Source organism: Anopheles maculipalpis, chromosome 3RL (assembly GCF_943734695.1).
Source record: "Anopheles maculipalpis chromosome 3RL, idAnoMacuDA_375_x, whole genome shotgun sequence".
NCBI lineage: Eukaryota > Metazoa > Arthropoda > Insecta > Diptera > Culicidae > Anopheles > Anopheles maculipalpis.
The window spans coordinates 90,529,730-90,545,804 of NC_064872.1; the positions used below are offsets into that span (position 1 = coordinate 90,529,730).

At 44.0% G+C, this 16,075-nt stretch overlaps 2 protein-coding genes across 3 annotated transcripts in view; both read left to right on the forward strand.

The window, feature by feature from the left end:
• LOC126562462 (carbonic anhydrase 7) overlaps positions 1–16,075 on the forward strand; it is a 139,703-nt gene that overhangs the window by 19,185 nt on the left and 104,443 nt on the right. The window contains exon 1 of one of the 2 annotated variants that reach the window (XM_050218975.1): positions 2,923–2,926. The exons of the other annotated variant lie outside the window; for it this stretch is intronic. The gene's annotated coding sequence lies outside the window, so the exon portion shown is untranslated. Of the gene's footprint in view, positions 1–2,922; positions 2,927–16,075 lie in introns of those variants that run through there. 2 annotated transcript variants of the gene reach the window in all.
• On the forward strand, positions 10,070–13,879 carry LOC126562060 (homeobox protein homothorax-like). Its single transcript, XM_050218472.1, has 7 exons — positions 10,070–10,367; positions 12,217–12,367; positions 12,437–12,706; positions 12,773–12,857; positions 12,920–13,533; positions 13,648–13,713; positions 13,799–13,879. The coding sequence occupies exons 1-7, from the start codon at positions 10,081–10,083 to the stop codon at positions 13,877–13,879; spliced, it is 1,554 nt and encodes a 517-aa protein (XP_050074429.1). The 5' UTR covers positions 10,070–10,080.

Genomic DNA, 16,075 nt, shown 5'->3' on the forward strand with positions numbered 1-16,075 from the left:
GTGTGTGAGCTTTTTTGCAGATCATGGTTCTGGGGTTCCGATTGCTTTGAAGGTTAATTTAGACGATACAAATTCTGTGTGAAAGTATGATTGAGTGTATGCCAATTGGTTTGCGAATAATTTAGAGCAGGTCTCGCAATTTCTCTTACATTATTCAATAGGTTGCTTGGCATAGTTGTTGGTGGCCATTGATCGAAGCAAAGGTACGAGATCAGACCGTCAAAACCATCAGATTGACGAACATATCGGTTCAAAAACTCGTGGTTAGGAAATCATTCACGAAAGTCCTTTTGGCTCGCGTAGATTGTTTCGTCCCTTACACTTACACTTCTCGCCCGCCCAATGCTGTTTTCCCGATTCCCCGTGTGTCGTCGGCGCGATGGTGGTGGCGGGAATATTTTCTATATTAAAGGTAACATTTGCGTTTTATTGCAGTTTTTCTTCGGGTTTTTGCCCTCAACAGCAATTTCTTTCTGTCTCCTTGCCTTCAATCGGGCTGAGCGCGCGCCCTGCGCTTTGCGTCACTCCGGTGCGATCGAGGGTGAATTCTGCTTTTCATTCTGGACACAGTGGCCAAATCTTCTCGCTTTTCCCCTTCCTTTGGTGGTTTTCAATCCTGTCCTATTCTTGCGCTCGTTTCGGTAAAAATAGGAGCGTGGTGTACTGGGGTCTTTTCCTTTTTTTGTTGGTTCTTCCTTCCGTCATCTTTGCTCAAGCTGCAAAGAGATCTGGCCTGGACTGGTGGAAGTTCTTTCATCAAAACCGTTTGCCTGGCATGGCATGGCGCTCTCTTTGGCTTCGGCGGGCAAATGGAAAGCACGAGCATCATCACGTTTTCCGGACGGACGGACGCAAGATAGGCGAACGGTTTTGGTTGCATTATGATTCCGCACCTCCGCACAATGTTATCTTTCGCTTTCGGAGCATTGTTATTTGTGGTTTTCTGGCTGGTGATCAGGCGATTTTTCTTGTTTGTTTGTGCCCGGCATGAAGATTGGGGAGTTTAATGATAAGCTTGCTTTTTTTTTCTCTCTCTCTCTCTCTCTCTCTCTCTCTCTCTCTCTCTCTCTTCCCGACACAAACCGGCAAAATGCATGACTTGAATGTAAGTGAAAACTCGTGCGAAGAAGCATCATTTACGAGACGAAGCGTAAACGAAATGAGCCAAAAATGCATCTCTCCATTTTTAATGGCAAGGGCGGGTGGCGAGTCAATGAATAAATATTCATCCCAAAACTTGACGTAAATTATAAAAAGTCCCATAAAGAAGAAAGTGTGCTATAGCCACTGTCAAAACCAAATCCTGAACGAGGAAGCGCCAAATGTCGATGGTTTGGCGCGTTTTTTTTTTTTGGTTTTGGAAATTCCTCCCTCTTTCTAGCGCTGAATGTATTATGTATGAGCGCCGCATACTCACACATTACCGCATCTCACACACACATAAACTGTATTTGAGGAGGGAAATAGTGGATAGGATGGGTGGCTTCATTCACGTTTCCCCGGGCAAGGAGTAGAAAATTCAAATGGAAATTTAGGTTGTGGCAAAGAAGCGGTTCTTTTGCCCATTTCTATGCAGCCCTGGGAGCAGTTTCAGCTGCTTCTTCCAATGGCTAGGGTGCTGGTGCTTGTTGGAGAAAGAACCACACACGGACGATGCAGAACACACATATGGAGTCTCATCACAAACGTGCGAGGACTCAGCTTCTTACTCGATCAAGAGCTGGACCTCTGGTGAAGCATCTCCTAGCATCTCCTAGCAGTCAGATTTTCGTTTAAGAGTTTTTTTTTGGCTGTTGTTGAGGAATTCGCATTAAATCGAAGAACTGGTAGCTACTACCAGTGTGTGCATTGTTTCTCTACAGTTCGCTCAATGTAGCATGAGAACATCAGAGACAAGGTTGATATTTTAAAAGATAACACAGTCTGGGTATAGTAATACAATTTTTGAGTGAGAATTATGTTGGCTTTGGTCACGTTTTGGTTCAGAGTTTTGAACTCATTCTCTCGCTCCTGATAGGCCATCTTTCTACAATATATTCTCATTCTAGTTTTAATTATATGTTTGCCAAATTTTGGCGAGCTTCTTGTACAGAGTTTTTCTTTTACTCTTCAATGATCGAAATCTTGAAACTTTTGTCTGCATTCCTCCCATATGAGGTCCACTAGGCTATACTATCCCTGATGCAATAAATACCATTGAAAAGCACTATAATCGCTCATATAAAAGGAATGACGCTGGCGCTTTATTGCTAGGTTCCTGGCAACCGTCTACCACAATCGCCACCATCGTCACTTTACGATCCGTGCTAGTACAAAGTGCAAAGAAATAGTAAACATGAGTTGTTATCTTTACTGTTGCACCGTGTTTTGTCTGGATTTGCCCGAACAACAATGTTTACGTTCCAGTGCGATTTCGTTAAAGTTTATTGGTGTGCTACTGTTTATTGGACAGCTTTTGTATGATGGGCGATTCTTTGCGATAAATGCGCCTTTTAGTGATGGAGTTCCGATGAATAAAGTGGTGTTTTTGGCTCATATATCTTATCCTTTTTGGTAGAATGTACTGCCAAAGAGTTGGATACTAGTGTGATTGTGTGCTTTTCAAACATAGACTCTTCCGCAATTTGGAGCGATTTATTACAGCCGAAAGACAGGCGGACGACGGTGGCACAATGAGCAGTGCGCCCTTTATGACACCATTATGGTACCCATATCTTCGCAGTTCGTTCCCCAAGATGCGTGCGTTACACTTATCGCGATAAAATATTCAAATACAGCACGCCAACCCACGAGTTTGGCGAGTTTAATTGAGCCTAATTGTGGCGGTATATCACAAACGGCAAGTTTTACCCTCCCCCCGCCCAGGGTGACCGGGTGGGATTGTTGACGGGGAGGGATTATGTGTGGCAACTTCTGGCAGTAGTGTGTGACTACGGTGACTGTATATGCGGCTCAGCTCAAAGTGACCGTTTGTTTAAGAAGAGATTACTCGACGCGTTTCATGACGCTTGTTTGTGGGACTCTCTGTAGCTCGGCCTGAACGTGGAAAACCCGCAGTTGCAGTTTAAACTGTAACAAACGTGTGCTTCACACTCTCGCCCCTTGCCCTCGTACATTGCGTCTCGAAGATAACCAAAAACCGAGAAAACTTCAAAGCATGCCGCCACAAGCAAATGGGCCACGCGAAGGGAGAAAAACCGGGCGCGGGCCCAAGTTTTATTGTATTTAGATCGCATTGCACGACACACAATCTCGCGTGCCCTCGCGAAAGGTTACGCTGCTTCAATGCGACCTCCTCCTGGCTTGCTTGATGGTGGCAATATCACTGTTGTGCTTATCAATAAACTGCAAACCGCGACCGAGAGACAATCGCCATGGTTCTTGCGCGTACATCTCTGGGAATGTTTTCGAATAGCTTTCGCCGTGACATTGATGGGCCTTCGAATGTCCTTTTAATTGGTGTTATATTTCTGATTTCACTGCCATTAAAAAGGAGTTCAACGGGGGTTAAAGAATTGTGGTTCGTTGAAGACGATTTGTAATGCGCCTGGGGGTGACTACGACTTTTTCCTGTCTTCGTGACACCGTTTGACGTAGATAAGTTTTATTTTTTGCACACAGATGGCGCTGAAGAGTATACTCATAACATTACCAAACATTTAAAACGTCAAACTCCATATTTGTACCTACGGAAATTCACGCAAAGATCCCAAACAAACCAAGCATTATGAGCCCTTGATCCATCTTAGGACTAATCGTTCGAGTTTGTTCCAAAATTCATTTAAGCAACAGCATGCCTTGTTAAATGCTTTCACTTCCAATAAATACCACATGTGCCGGCCTGCTCCATAAGACTCTCTTTCCTCTGCGGAAGGGCCGACGGATCTTTTTTTAAACACACACGCACACATATGTCGTCCTTTGCGGCTTTGCGGTGCCGATAAATTTAGCACCATTGGCAAGATGGAACGATGCAAGTTTGCCCAATTCTAGACATCCTTGCTCGTCCATCGCACAGCTCCTCAGCAGCAGCAGCAGCAGCAGCGTGTCCCGGTGCAAAAGTTTTCGGCGCTAAAATTTTAGAATAAATTACACGCTTTTGCAGCTTATTTTCTAGACGGTAAAACAGTGAGGCGGCATGCTCTTTGCCGCTCTTTGACGTAGGAATTATGCTGGAAGTTGTGCATTATGTGAGCGCTTGTTTACGGACACTGAACCCGCTTGAAATTTCGCAAGTGTGCTTGGAAAGGTGAAGATTTTGGAGGTCGTTTAAGACGGTGTTAAAAGCACGTGAAAGGTGGTGACAAAAAATTACTTAAAAGCATTCAACTCACTCTGAAGAAACAATAATTAGAATCTTAAGTAAGTACCTAACTCAAATACGCATTTATGCAGCTGTACCGAAGAAGCTTTATTCGGTGAAAGATGTTGGAGTTCTTTCCTATCTGCATTCCTCCAAGACACACGCTAAGAAGATGCGCACCACAACAAGCTGTATCTGTGGTGTAATTCTTTCCCCACTTCCCCGTGGAGAGAGCATGTGATCATTCTTTTCCGTGACTCCACTTTGCAACACATTTATTCTTAATTGAAAACCATATACACATATGAATGTAGCAAACGTGTTGCAGATGTCAGCAAAAATAAAAACAAGCATTAGATGCTCTCGATCTGGTTGGCCCCTTCTCTCCCGTCACAGCAAGCAGCAGCGAGTGCGACAACATTAAATTTGGCTTTACTTTAATCATGCTCCTCGCCCTGCGCACCAGATGGTGCTAAATTATGTCGGGTTCTCGGGCTACGGGTCTTTTTTTTTTACTGTGAAGATTATGCAAGCTTGTGTTTATTTTGCATGCATGAAATTAATCTCTCTTTCTCGCTTCACCTAACTTCAACGCGCATCATTGAATTTCGGTAGACAAATATTTTTCGCACCACAGCAAAAACTTGTTGGGGTGACTACAATAACTGTTGCTGATAGTAAACCCTCATAACTTATAGGCCAAATTGATTGTCTCGGTTTGTGCAGTCGAAGCAGTCATTAGAATTTGATAAGCTCCTGGCAGACCTTCAGCTCCTTCAGCTTTCGCGAGACAGTGATTTCTGAGTGATTGGAACGGTCAGGGACACACAGCACATTACACATAGAATTGAGTGTCGTACGATAAGAAGGCAGTCGCTTTAACTTAATCAAAAGGCACAACGCCGGTTAAGTCGGCCGCAAAATGAATGTCAAATAAATCACTCCATAACTAGACCACACGGCAAGATGCAAAGTCCCAGTTGGAAATACCGAAAGTCCGAAATTCTTCGAGGAGAGTCTTTCCTCGCATCATGGCTTCTTCACCTGGCATTGTTAAGCGAACCGAAAGCAACCAGTGGCAGTGAACCGACCGGACTGCCCACTAGGACAAATGGCATTTGTGGGAGAGTAAAAGAACCAACGTGAGAGACGTTTACTTAGCCGTCAAGCACGCGAACACGGTCGGTAAATTGTATGTCATTAGTTTAACTATGCACCATTTGTACTATCAACAGGCCACACATACCCGAAATACTTTGCTTCGCTTTACTTCAAATTCCAGCTATAAATAAGAGGGCAAAAGAGACTACCATAGCTCACTATCGGCGATCCATTAGGCAAAAACTTTACCAACTCCCGAAGGACCGGTTGGCTGGCCGTACCTTCCAAACCTTACTTTACGACGCGTTTTGATTGGCCATAAATAAAACCTCACAACCGGAGTGAGATAATTTGTACAGCTGAGCATTGATTTAATAGATACAATTATCGGCTTCATTTCTGACGGGCAAAGGGAGATGCAACGGTAGAACGGTGGAGTGGTCCACGTCACAGGTCTAAGTGGCATCCATTAATGTCTACGTTGGTGGCGATTTGATGTATTTATTTATTTATTTTTTCGCTTCAGCTAACGCTTGATGATAGAGGATGTTTTGGTTTGGTTTTGTTTTTTTCTTTCTCTCGATTTGATTCTTCAGTCACGTAAGTAAGTCGTTTCGAGTGGACGATTTTGAAACCGTCACTGTGGGCAGGAATGATTGTTGGTGTTTTTAGCGGAGACGATTTGTAGATGGAATGGGAGTTTACCTCGAATTAATGTACAACAGTACAATAGTGAATACAGCAAATGTGAAAAGGTACCCGCAGATTAATTCTTGATCGTTATTGGAGTTCTTGAAATTGGTAATTGGAACAGCATAAAACGCAACTCCCAAAATAGCTCTCCATTACTGAGCGATAAAATGTCCTTCATCAAACAGAAATGGAATTCTGATAAACGCTTATCCGATTCACTATCAGTAAAAATGGATACACAAATCCGCATCGCACAAAACTACTCCAATCGGTCGCCGATACGTGATTTACGATAAGCAATAAATGATAATTAAAGCAAAATGTGCTCCATCAACTGCAGTTGTAAAGGCAACACGACACAACGATGATGTCCTACCCGTCCCCGTATTATTCTCGCGTTTACGAAGCGCGTTTGCGAAAATATTATCTGATGAAATTCGGAGTGTCGCGTACTCCGTTAATGGTTCCCTCCAACATGAACACTGAACCACGGTGCGGTTCGATGATGAATGATCCGACCCGGTCCGGCAACCCGGGGACTCATAATTTAGCCGAAATTATTCAAATCACAATCAACCTCTTCAAAATTGTTGCTCGCTCTTGTGGTCGCGATGCGTGTGTGGCACACTTGTTGGGTGCCGTCGAGGTGGCGAATTAGGGAGTGGAGGCAGGCGCAGGACGGAGTGTGTACTATACCACCCACTAAACATCACGATATGTTGCCGCCTGCGGTAGGAGCGAATGTGTCGTTTGAATGTGTTTTTTTGGGCCACCATTTTCGGTTGGTTACGGACCAAATTAGGACTGGTTGCCAGTTGTTGGTAAGTTAACCCTTACGGGTCGAACTCCAGTAGAGTATGTTGACCAGAACCAGATACAGATGTTGGAAAAATGTGATTAATAAGCGATATGCATTGCTTTTATTTTAAACAATTTGTAGCGTAGAAGGGACCAACCATACTTGACGTGTTGATTGACAATTCTTAATTACTTATCGAATTTAACGGCTTCTTGGCCGAGGCAACAAGGACCCCGATCTTCACATGACAGGTCCGGGAACACAATAACCATCCGAACCGTTCCCCCATGATGAGGACTGACTATCCAACTACGTGGTATCAGCAAGACATGTAAGCCTTTATCTTTAAATTAAGTATAAGACGATTCACTTGCTGAAATAAGCATCCTATGACCATGAAGAATACAATTGAAAGTATTCTCCAGGAAACCAGATGATGCTCTACACATTTCTGAGCATCATTATTTTTTCGGACTTGCCATGCTACATAACATCTTTGATTTTACGAGACAATTGAGGTTCTGAGAATCCTCATCCTAAACCTCGATTGATGATCATTTAAACGATCACTCAAAATCCCTTTCAGAACAATAACACATTATCAATATCTCAGGTATTGTCAAAAGCTCTGTTCTGTGTCTTCGCCTCGCAATTCACAGCAACAACTTTGTCTCCAAAGGGTTGATTTTTCCTAGCAATCGTTCGAAGAGATTAGAGGATATCCAACGAGCGAGCAGCCAACGAACACGACGACAATTTATATCGAACCAGCACTGAATCAAATCGCACAGGATCTATCAAAAAACCTCTGGCCATTACTAACCCTTTTACTATCTTTCGGTGTCCCGTCCATCGTTCACTGTTGCATTTGTCATAATAACAACGATGATTGTTTATTGCTGTACTGCATTTTACCAAACCCAGCAACGGGCGGACGGGTGGGATGATAAAGCACAAACGGATTTGCCCAATCTCTCCACTCGGTGGGGTAGATAATTGTGTTTGTGGGGAGACGGTGGAAACAGTCGGTCCAAACATTGGACCAACATTTATTCTAACAGGACAGGACCATCAAAGCATCCAGGACCAGGGAGACAAAGAGAGAGAGATAGAGAGAGAGAGAGAGAGAGAGAGAGAGAGAGAGAGAGAATGCAAGCGAATAAACAATTGTCAAACTTCATCCTGATGTGCATTAAAAGCTCACGATGTCGTCTCCACACCGCCCAAATCCAATTTCGCTGCCCAATCGTCGACTTTCAGTAGGCCGTAAATCGTGTTTTAAGTTCGTAACTGTGCGCCCTGCCCGCCCACAATCTAAATTGGCAGTAACTCGCTCTTCATCGAATAAAATTTCTAAATCAACCATTGCCGATTATGCTTCGTGCGCATCAAATGAAGGGCGAATGCCTGCTTGCGATTCAAAGGCATTTGGAGTATATTTCGTGTACAAAAAACGGGGGAAAAAACAATAACTTCCTACCCAAATTCTTGGCCCAAGAGAACTAAAGCATTGCCGATAGAAAAAAAGGAATTGATCGTGACTGTGTAGTTTTTTTTTTTTCGCCCCAAACTTCAAGCTCAGTGAGAATTTATATCCATTACCTTTTTGTAAAGTTTGGTTTGGCAAATCGATTTTACTGTTAGAGGAACATCTTATTTGGTGAAGCACGAGCCAAACAGTCTATTCGCTACATGTGTTTGCATGGCAGAGCAAAACTATCCTTTCGAGTTGCAGTCAAACAGAATTGAAAGAAATAAAACTCGAAAACTAGCCAAAAAAAGGGAAAAAAAACTTCATGCGCAATTCTCGAGGATCCCTCAAAACGTCACAGGCGGAAAGTCATGGGCTTCGGATATTGATTTGAATTTGATAGCTTGTACAGTGTTTATTTATGAGACATCAACCCCGCGTTCTTGACTCTCCTCCCCCTTTCGCTGTGTGTCCTTCTTTTCGAATGTGAATGATTTTTAGAATGATTTACTGGCGCTCGTGCGTGCCTAGGATTTTTACTTTCAGCATTTTGTTGTTGATTGGTGTGCCGGAAACCGAGAACTCACTCACCGCGTTTTGGTTCTCGATTTGTTCGCGAATCGTTTATCGTTTGCAGGCGAGAACGGGGAGCATTGGCATTGGAAAGTGGGCGAGCACTCTGTACTGTTTTTTTTTTCTTTCCTGGTTCCTGATTTTAGGATTAGATTTATCGACGGTTGTCGACCGCTGCGGAATTGAGTTTTGGCGCTTTCTTTTTTTCTGGAGTTGGTGTGTCCACCCAAAAGCAAAAAACCACTTGCTTTTTGGTGGTGCATCGATAACAATTTATTTCGGTTGATTTGATGCTCCTACCCGAACCGTTAGCCGGGGGGAAATCTGCTAGTTGCGGAAATCTGCTTTTTTGGCGGAGAATGTCATGTCATACTCGTTATGTATGGATTTGCGGTCTCCAATCGAGTAGTAGTAAATGATTTGTTTCAATCGCAACGTGCTGCAGCAGCAGCGATAAGCGTGCTCTCTCCCCAAAGTGAACAGGGATGAAACGATCGTAAAAAGGGACATTAAATAGACATGCATTGCTAGTTTAGAGATCAATTGATTAGAAATAAACAATAAAACGAACGAGATGCGCAGTGCGATAGAAGAGCCTGTGTTTGTGTATTCAAATGAGGTCAATTTGAATGAAAATTCAAATGGAGATTAGATTTCGTTCCAACTTTGTGTTCGATATCAACTTTATGACAGGATTTAACTGATTTGTTTTATTTTTCTCAATTGCAGATACCACTATAATGTGCATGATGTTGTTAACTAGTATGTGAAGTAACAATCGCTGGACGATTCAGAAATTTTAATGCAGAGAGGACACACACACACAAATTTACTCACTGGAACTGGAGTTAAAAGAACGTAAGCAAAAAAATGGATCTATCTTTAGGATGAGCCTTTGAACACATCCAAATCAAGCTGATTCTGGTGATAAAAGCTGCACGAGTCCCAAATCATTCTTCCCAAAAAAAAAACTCGCACACACCACACACCGTCCTGCAGTAAAAGAGTATATTGTGATAAACGTATTTCCAAAAAAAAAAGGACAGGATATCCAAAATCCTGGTTCGAACGGACGTGGTGTGCCATAGTTCCTTCCTCGTCAAGCTTCAATAGCTAGCTGCACCACATAGTGCCACAACAATGCAAGAAAATAGCGTAACGGCGGTTCCGGTTTCGGCGGTGACGGCAACCGGATTGAGCAGCATCGGCACCGGTGCCGGAAGCACCGGTACTGGCGTGGTCGGAAACACGGTCAGCAACACTGGCAACAGCAACAGCAATGGCAGCAGTACCGGCAGCACAAGCAACAACGGTCCTGGCAGTGGTCCAATAACGGGGGGCTCCGGCAGCTCGGCGACCATCTCACCACATGGCCTCAGCGACATCGATCAGGCACAGTTCGAAGCGGACAAACGGGCAGTTTACAAGTGAGTACCGCGCCGATACGGAACGAAAAAACCTCTCTACTGTTCTTAGGCTACGTTTGAAGAGGACTCTGACTTGAATAGTTGGATGGTCTGGTGAATCTTACCAATAAGTTGGCATGACGTCACGCACATCGGGCTCTCACCGTCATCAAAGACGATGATTTCTTGGTAACGGTGGATGAAAAAATGCCATAAATCAAACAATTCTTTAAATCAAACTTTTAAACCAAAGTTTGATGTAATGTCTCGTACATTTTCTAAACATCAAAGCTCCCAAAAAAGTCGGATCGCACCACATCAAAGACTTCTTTGGTTAGACTAGAGATTTATCGTACAAAACATGTTGTTTCCTCAAAACTTTTGACGCTGTGTTTCGCCTTTAATTTCTGTTCCGATAACGCCATCGATACAGCGTGAAGCCTCTTGAACTCAACGCTTCAATTCAAACAGCAAATTATAGAACGTTTTCGTAAATGGCGATTGATACAATGGTCTGGTATTAGGGAACAGTGGAACTAACACATAAAGTAAAAACTTTCAGCGACTACCATCGTCCCTCCACCTGGCACATTCGTCAAAATACCAAAAATAATCAAATGCAGCTAACGCGAAACAAATGCCTGAAACAACCCTTTTCAAGGCACAGAAGAGGGTGGAAAAAGTCGTACACAGATGGAAATGCTAATAGAGCAAGACAATCGGGGTCGTTTCCTCCGTGTACCGACCGTACTGTATTCCACTGCCATCCTCTACCAACTTGGGGCCGAGCTGTTACACACATATGGTTTTGTGAAAATGCATCTCGAAGACGTGATCGACCACCGTTGGTACGTGAGCGATCCGATGACCGGCACTTGAGAGTCAAATCCAGAGGAAAAGAATACACATACACACACACCGTCATACATGCACAGTTTACCATTTCCTCCACACTTTGTCTTGTCTCGGATCTATATTCCTCCTGATATATACATTCCCGTACCATTCGATCCGGGAGCGAACTGACATTTGAATGCATCCCTTTTTCGAAGTAGCACGATTTGCATATGGATACGATTGCGAGGGAAGGATAGAGGGAGAGTTGGAGGTCCGCCTTCGCCCGTACAATGTATTATGCACATTGTAAAACTGTCCCGGTCGGTTGCTGCTCGTTTTGCATCACTTCATCGAACGGAAAATGGCCACAAATGACACGCTGACAGAGTTTTCCCTGTCGACTCTATCCAGTGCAGGATACCGAAGAAATGGAACATGCAAGAAAGAGGAGATTTTACGGGATATATAATAAGCAAAAGTGCATCGACGCATCCTAGGGGTGGAAGATGTTCCGGGGCGGTGCAATCGAAACGATAAAGAAATTTCCATTGCAAAATAATAAAAAAAAAACTCTAAAAAGAACACGAGCGGTGAAGCAATGGTAACTGCAAACGATGGCGAATGGCTTGTTGTCAGCTAGAAATGGATCTTTGACGTTTGAACACAAGGAAGAAACGAAAGGATAATCGTCTTTGCTTTCCGGTTCCGCTTGCAGATCTGCCACTGCTTAGCAGCAACCTCATGTCTGTCATTGTCACGAACTTGAGAGAAAATTGTAAAGTATATGACGCTGCTACGGAGCGTTATGGGTACGAGTAATGGCTTTATTACACGGAGGAAGGATATCCTCTCAATATCTCCGGGGTGCGATAAGGCACGATGTTTGATATCCTTGTAATAATTACGAGCTTAGTGTACAACACAGTGCTTAGTAACAAAAACGGTCCGGATAAACATTTCCTAAATGGATGTTAACTCTGTCGCTTACCCTCGGCCTCCAATATTGATTCCAACCACTGCTCTCCTTTTGCAGACATCCACTGTTTTCTCTGTTAGCGTTACTGCTAGAAAAATGTGAACAGGCCACCCAAGGCTACATTCCTTCCTCGTCTTCCGCGTCTAGTCCAAACGGGTCATCCAACAATGGCACCAGTGATGGAGATAGTTTCTCCCGAGATATTCAGGTACCTGGTAACGCTTTAACGCGCAAAACCTGGCTGACATTGCTAACACCTTATCGTTTGGTTGCATAGGCCTTCGTACAGCTGCTGGAGAAAGAAAAGCGTCCCCTGCTAACGAACAACAGTGAGCTGGATGGACTAATGATTAAAGCGTTGCAAGTGTTGCGAATACACCTGCTCGAGCTAGAGAAGGTACAAGAGTTGTGTCGGGATTTCTGCACACGCTACATCGCCTGCCTGCGTAGTAAGATGCAGTCGGAAAACTTGCTGCGATCGGACTACGCACTCGAGCACAACAACAATCTGTCCAACTCCAACAGTCCCATCAACAGTCCAGAACAGGTTGGTAGGACTGTAACAGGACGTGTCCAACAGAAAACTAAAGCTTCTGTTGAAATGCTTTTACAGGATCTGTCCGGCAGTGCCCAGGGCTATTACCAGAATACGGATTACCTGCAGGGAAGCGACACAAGCGAGTACAGCAATATGCAAGGTAAGTTATTTGCAGGAAGCATGATCTAGAAATTAGTTCTATTGCCTTTATAACTTTCCAAGCAAAGGGAGGCTTACGGAGCTGCAGTAGCCCCTGTGGTCCGGGTATTCAGGCAGCAGCTCCACAGCATTCGCTTCCCCATCCAGCATTGCAACAGCAGCTTCACCATCACCAGCATGTGCCAATATCAGCAGCAATGCAATCACCAAACAGTGCCACCATCTTGGAAAACTCATCGGCTCTCGAAGACTTGTCGCACACAGGACACTCCATGCCACCGTCTGTAGGTGTTGTTGGGCTCCCTGGATTTGCCGGGTTGCCTTCATTGCACGACGGTGCAACGGGAGCACTACTTCCAACCGATATCACCACAGCAACGGCAGCTGCCGTCGCTATGGCATTCCAACAGCAGCAACAATATCACCTACCAATCCATCCCAATGCTGGCACGATTCCTCTCAACTCGATCGGATGTCCACCGTCGGCGATTGCGCTTACCTCACCGCATGACATCTACGCCGGTCAGCTGTCACCGTGCGGGAGCTCCGATGAGCTAGACTCCGAACTCGACTCACCCGGGGACGGTGATTCGGGTTCGGGCAAACGACACAAGCGGGGCATCTTGCCCAAGCATGCCACCAGCGTTATGCGCGCTTGGTTGTTTCAGCATCTAGTCGTTAGTATGAATCCAACGTGCCGATTGCAATGTTTTCAACTAATTTTGATCTTTTCTGCTTTGTTTCTCCTCTTTTCTCCTACTGGTGCTGCGTAACTGCTCGGGACGATGCAGCATCCCTATCCTACTGAGGACGAGAAGCGTGCGATAGCAGCACAAACCAATCTCACATTGCTTCAGGTAAGTGTTTTACAGAACAATTAGAACTAGCTTGAAGCGTTTCATGGACATTGCATTTTTGTTTTGTTTCATTTGTCTTTTACAGGTAAACAATTGGTTCATTAATGCCCGTCGACGTATCTTGCTGCCAATGCTGGAGAATGTCTCTGACAATTCCGGGGAGTAAGACTAACCCCCTACGTCTTACTAACACAAACCTAGTCCACCAAAGATCCCACTACCAGTGTAAATTTACGCTAGTTTCTACAATAATGTGTCAACCTCAGGCTGCACAAACTGCAAACCTGCAAAAAGATGTCCACCGTACCAAGCTAAAGGGCAAGGATGCGTTCCTGATCTACAATAACGCAATTCGTAACATGCCATTGTCGTTGACCGATCATTTGAACGATCAAGTCTAGACCGAACGATTTATTGATTTAGTTAATCGGAACAGAAATAAGTTTTCTACAAAAACAATAAGTCTCGATTGTCCGGCAAATCCCAAAGGGCAGGCGCCTTATCAAGGTTTTCTAGCGCTAGACTGTAACAATCCCCGGTTTGCCCAAGGTTATGTGTTTACAAACAGTGTCACCGTAATCGTTGTTTTACGATTCATTAAGCGGCGTTGGGAATGCACAACAACAACAATCCAACCCGTAATTACTCGACCGTTGTTGAACTGCATCACTTCAAATTCTATTTTTGGATTGATTAGAAGCATTAATTAGAAACAATTGTATGTGTTTGTGCCCTATTTCTAAATCAAATCCTTCCGATCCGTTTTAATCAACTTGTCAACTTGCCTGTCAAACAAACAAAAGCCCTCTTTTTCTCACTTCACCACCAAAAAAAAATCCCAATATTCAAGGAGCAGAAAAAGTGAACCTAGTGGCCGAGTAATTGCTCCAATCAATGTGGGTAAACAATGTGCTGGCGTGCGGAAGAGCGCCTTGTGTACTTGTGGTACCGTGCTATCCGATTTGAATAGAAATGCAATTTACAAACAAATTCATCCCAATCAGGGTGTGTGAGAGAAAGGGCGGAAGTTACCCGTATTTCGGTCACAGCACAGATTCCATCGAATGGGCCTGGGCCCTAGCTCCTGCCGTAACCGTCGCTGAAGTAGGTTATTAATTAACCTGCGTGCGACAAGCTGCTTCGCTGTATCCTTTCATCGGTTAATGCTATTATTGGTGAAGGTGAACGTGTGAGAAACACGTGAAAAAAAGGCACGAGAAATAGCCCGACAGGACCTGCGGGAATATTACTCGTGCGTGCCGGTGTGCTATGATGAGGTCTGAATTGATTAATATTTATTACCTTCGTAATGAGCCACCTTTTCGTCGATGGGAAGGGCGACTGTTCCGGATAGAGAGAGAGCCGCGGGTTTTATATTTTTCCGTTTTCGCCACGCGCAACTGGGAAGTCTTCGAATACGGGCCGCGGAAAAGGTAACTCAATTATGCGCGGCGAGCGTGTGCGTGTGCCGGTGTTGAGAAGCCGGAATTGAAATGGATTTGTGCGCGTTTCGGCTGCGAACGATTATACTTAGCGGCTGTGGCGACACGACCCACCGCACAGTGGTGTTGGTGGATGTAATCGGATGACGATTACATAAATAAATACCATTTACATACATTTCGAGACGTGCAGTAGTGCACACTCGGTGGAAGGCAGAAATTCAACAACGGCTGGGTAAGTGGACTGTTCGATTGAAATCCCTCGACGACGATGATGATGGCTGCATGATTACGAATGATGCACTTAAAGCACAGTAAACGCTGAAGGGCGCTGGTAAAGATTACAAACAGTTTTACATTTCACACGTGGAACGCATAATGAAAATAAAAATGGGAAAACGAACCCCTAAATAGCTTCCTGGACAAAAAAGAATAGAAGAAACAAGAAACAATACTTCCAAAAGAGACTTGGAGATATACTCAGAATCAGCAAAAGCGAACAAAGCTCATACGAAACAAAACAAACAAAAAAAAACAAGCCAAGTATACGTAAAATGCAAGAACCACTCAATCCTGCTAGGAAAAGAAAAGCGGGCGCGCACGAATTGGAGCGCTCTTGTATTTAGCATAAAATTGCAACAATTGTTGCAAAAAACACTAACGCACTCTCAAACGCGCTACAAGAGAAGCGTAAAACAAAGTTACTTTTAAGTGTCATATTCAGTTCCGTTCTTTAAGTTAAAGATTGATCGTAACATGAAACTACTGTGAAAGAATGAAACAAAGCAACAGATATACGTACACTAGTATACTAAGAGCATATGGAAAATGGAAGAAAAAAATATGAAAAACAAAAACTAAGCAAATTAAAATAATATAGCAAGAATGGTTGAATCCTAATCGGGCATTGGGCGCGTTTC

What these genes read in the sequence shown, in the direction of transcription:
- LOC126562060 (XM_050218472.1), top strand. Translation starts at nt 10,081, where the DNA reads ATGCAAGAAAATAGCGTAACGGCGGTTCCGGTTTCGGCGGTGACGGCA. An exon ending in GTTTCTCCCGAGATATTCAG is followed by an intron (nt 12,368 to 12,436) that starts GTACCTGGTAAC and finishes TTGGTTGCATAG; the next exon opens with GCCTTCGTACAGCTGCTGGA. An exon ending in GGTTGTTTCAGCATCTAGTC is followed by an intron (nt 13,534 to 13,647) that starts GTTAGTATGAAT and finishes GGGACGATGCAG; the next exon opens with CATCCCTATCCTACTGAGGA.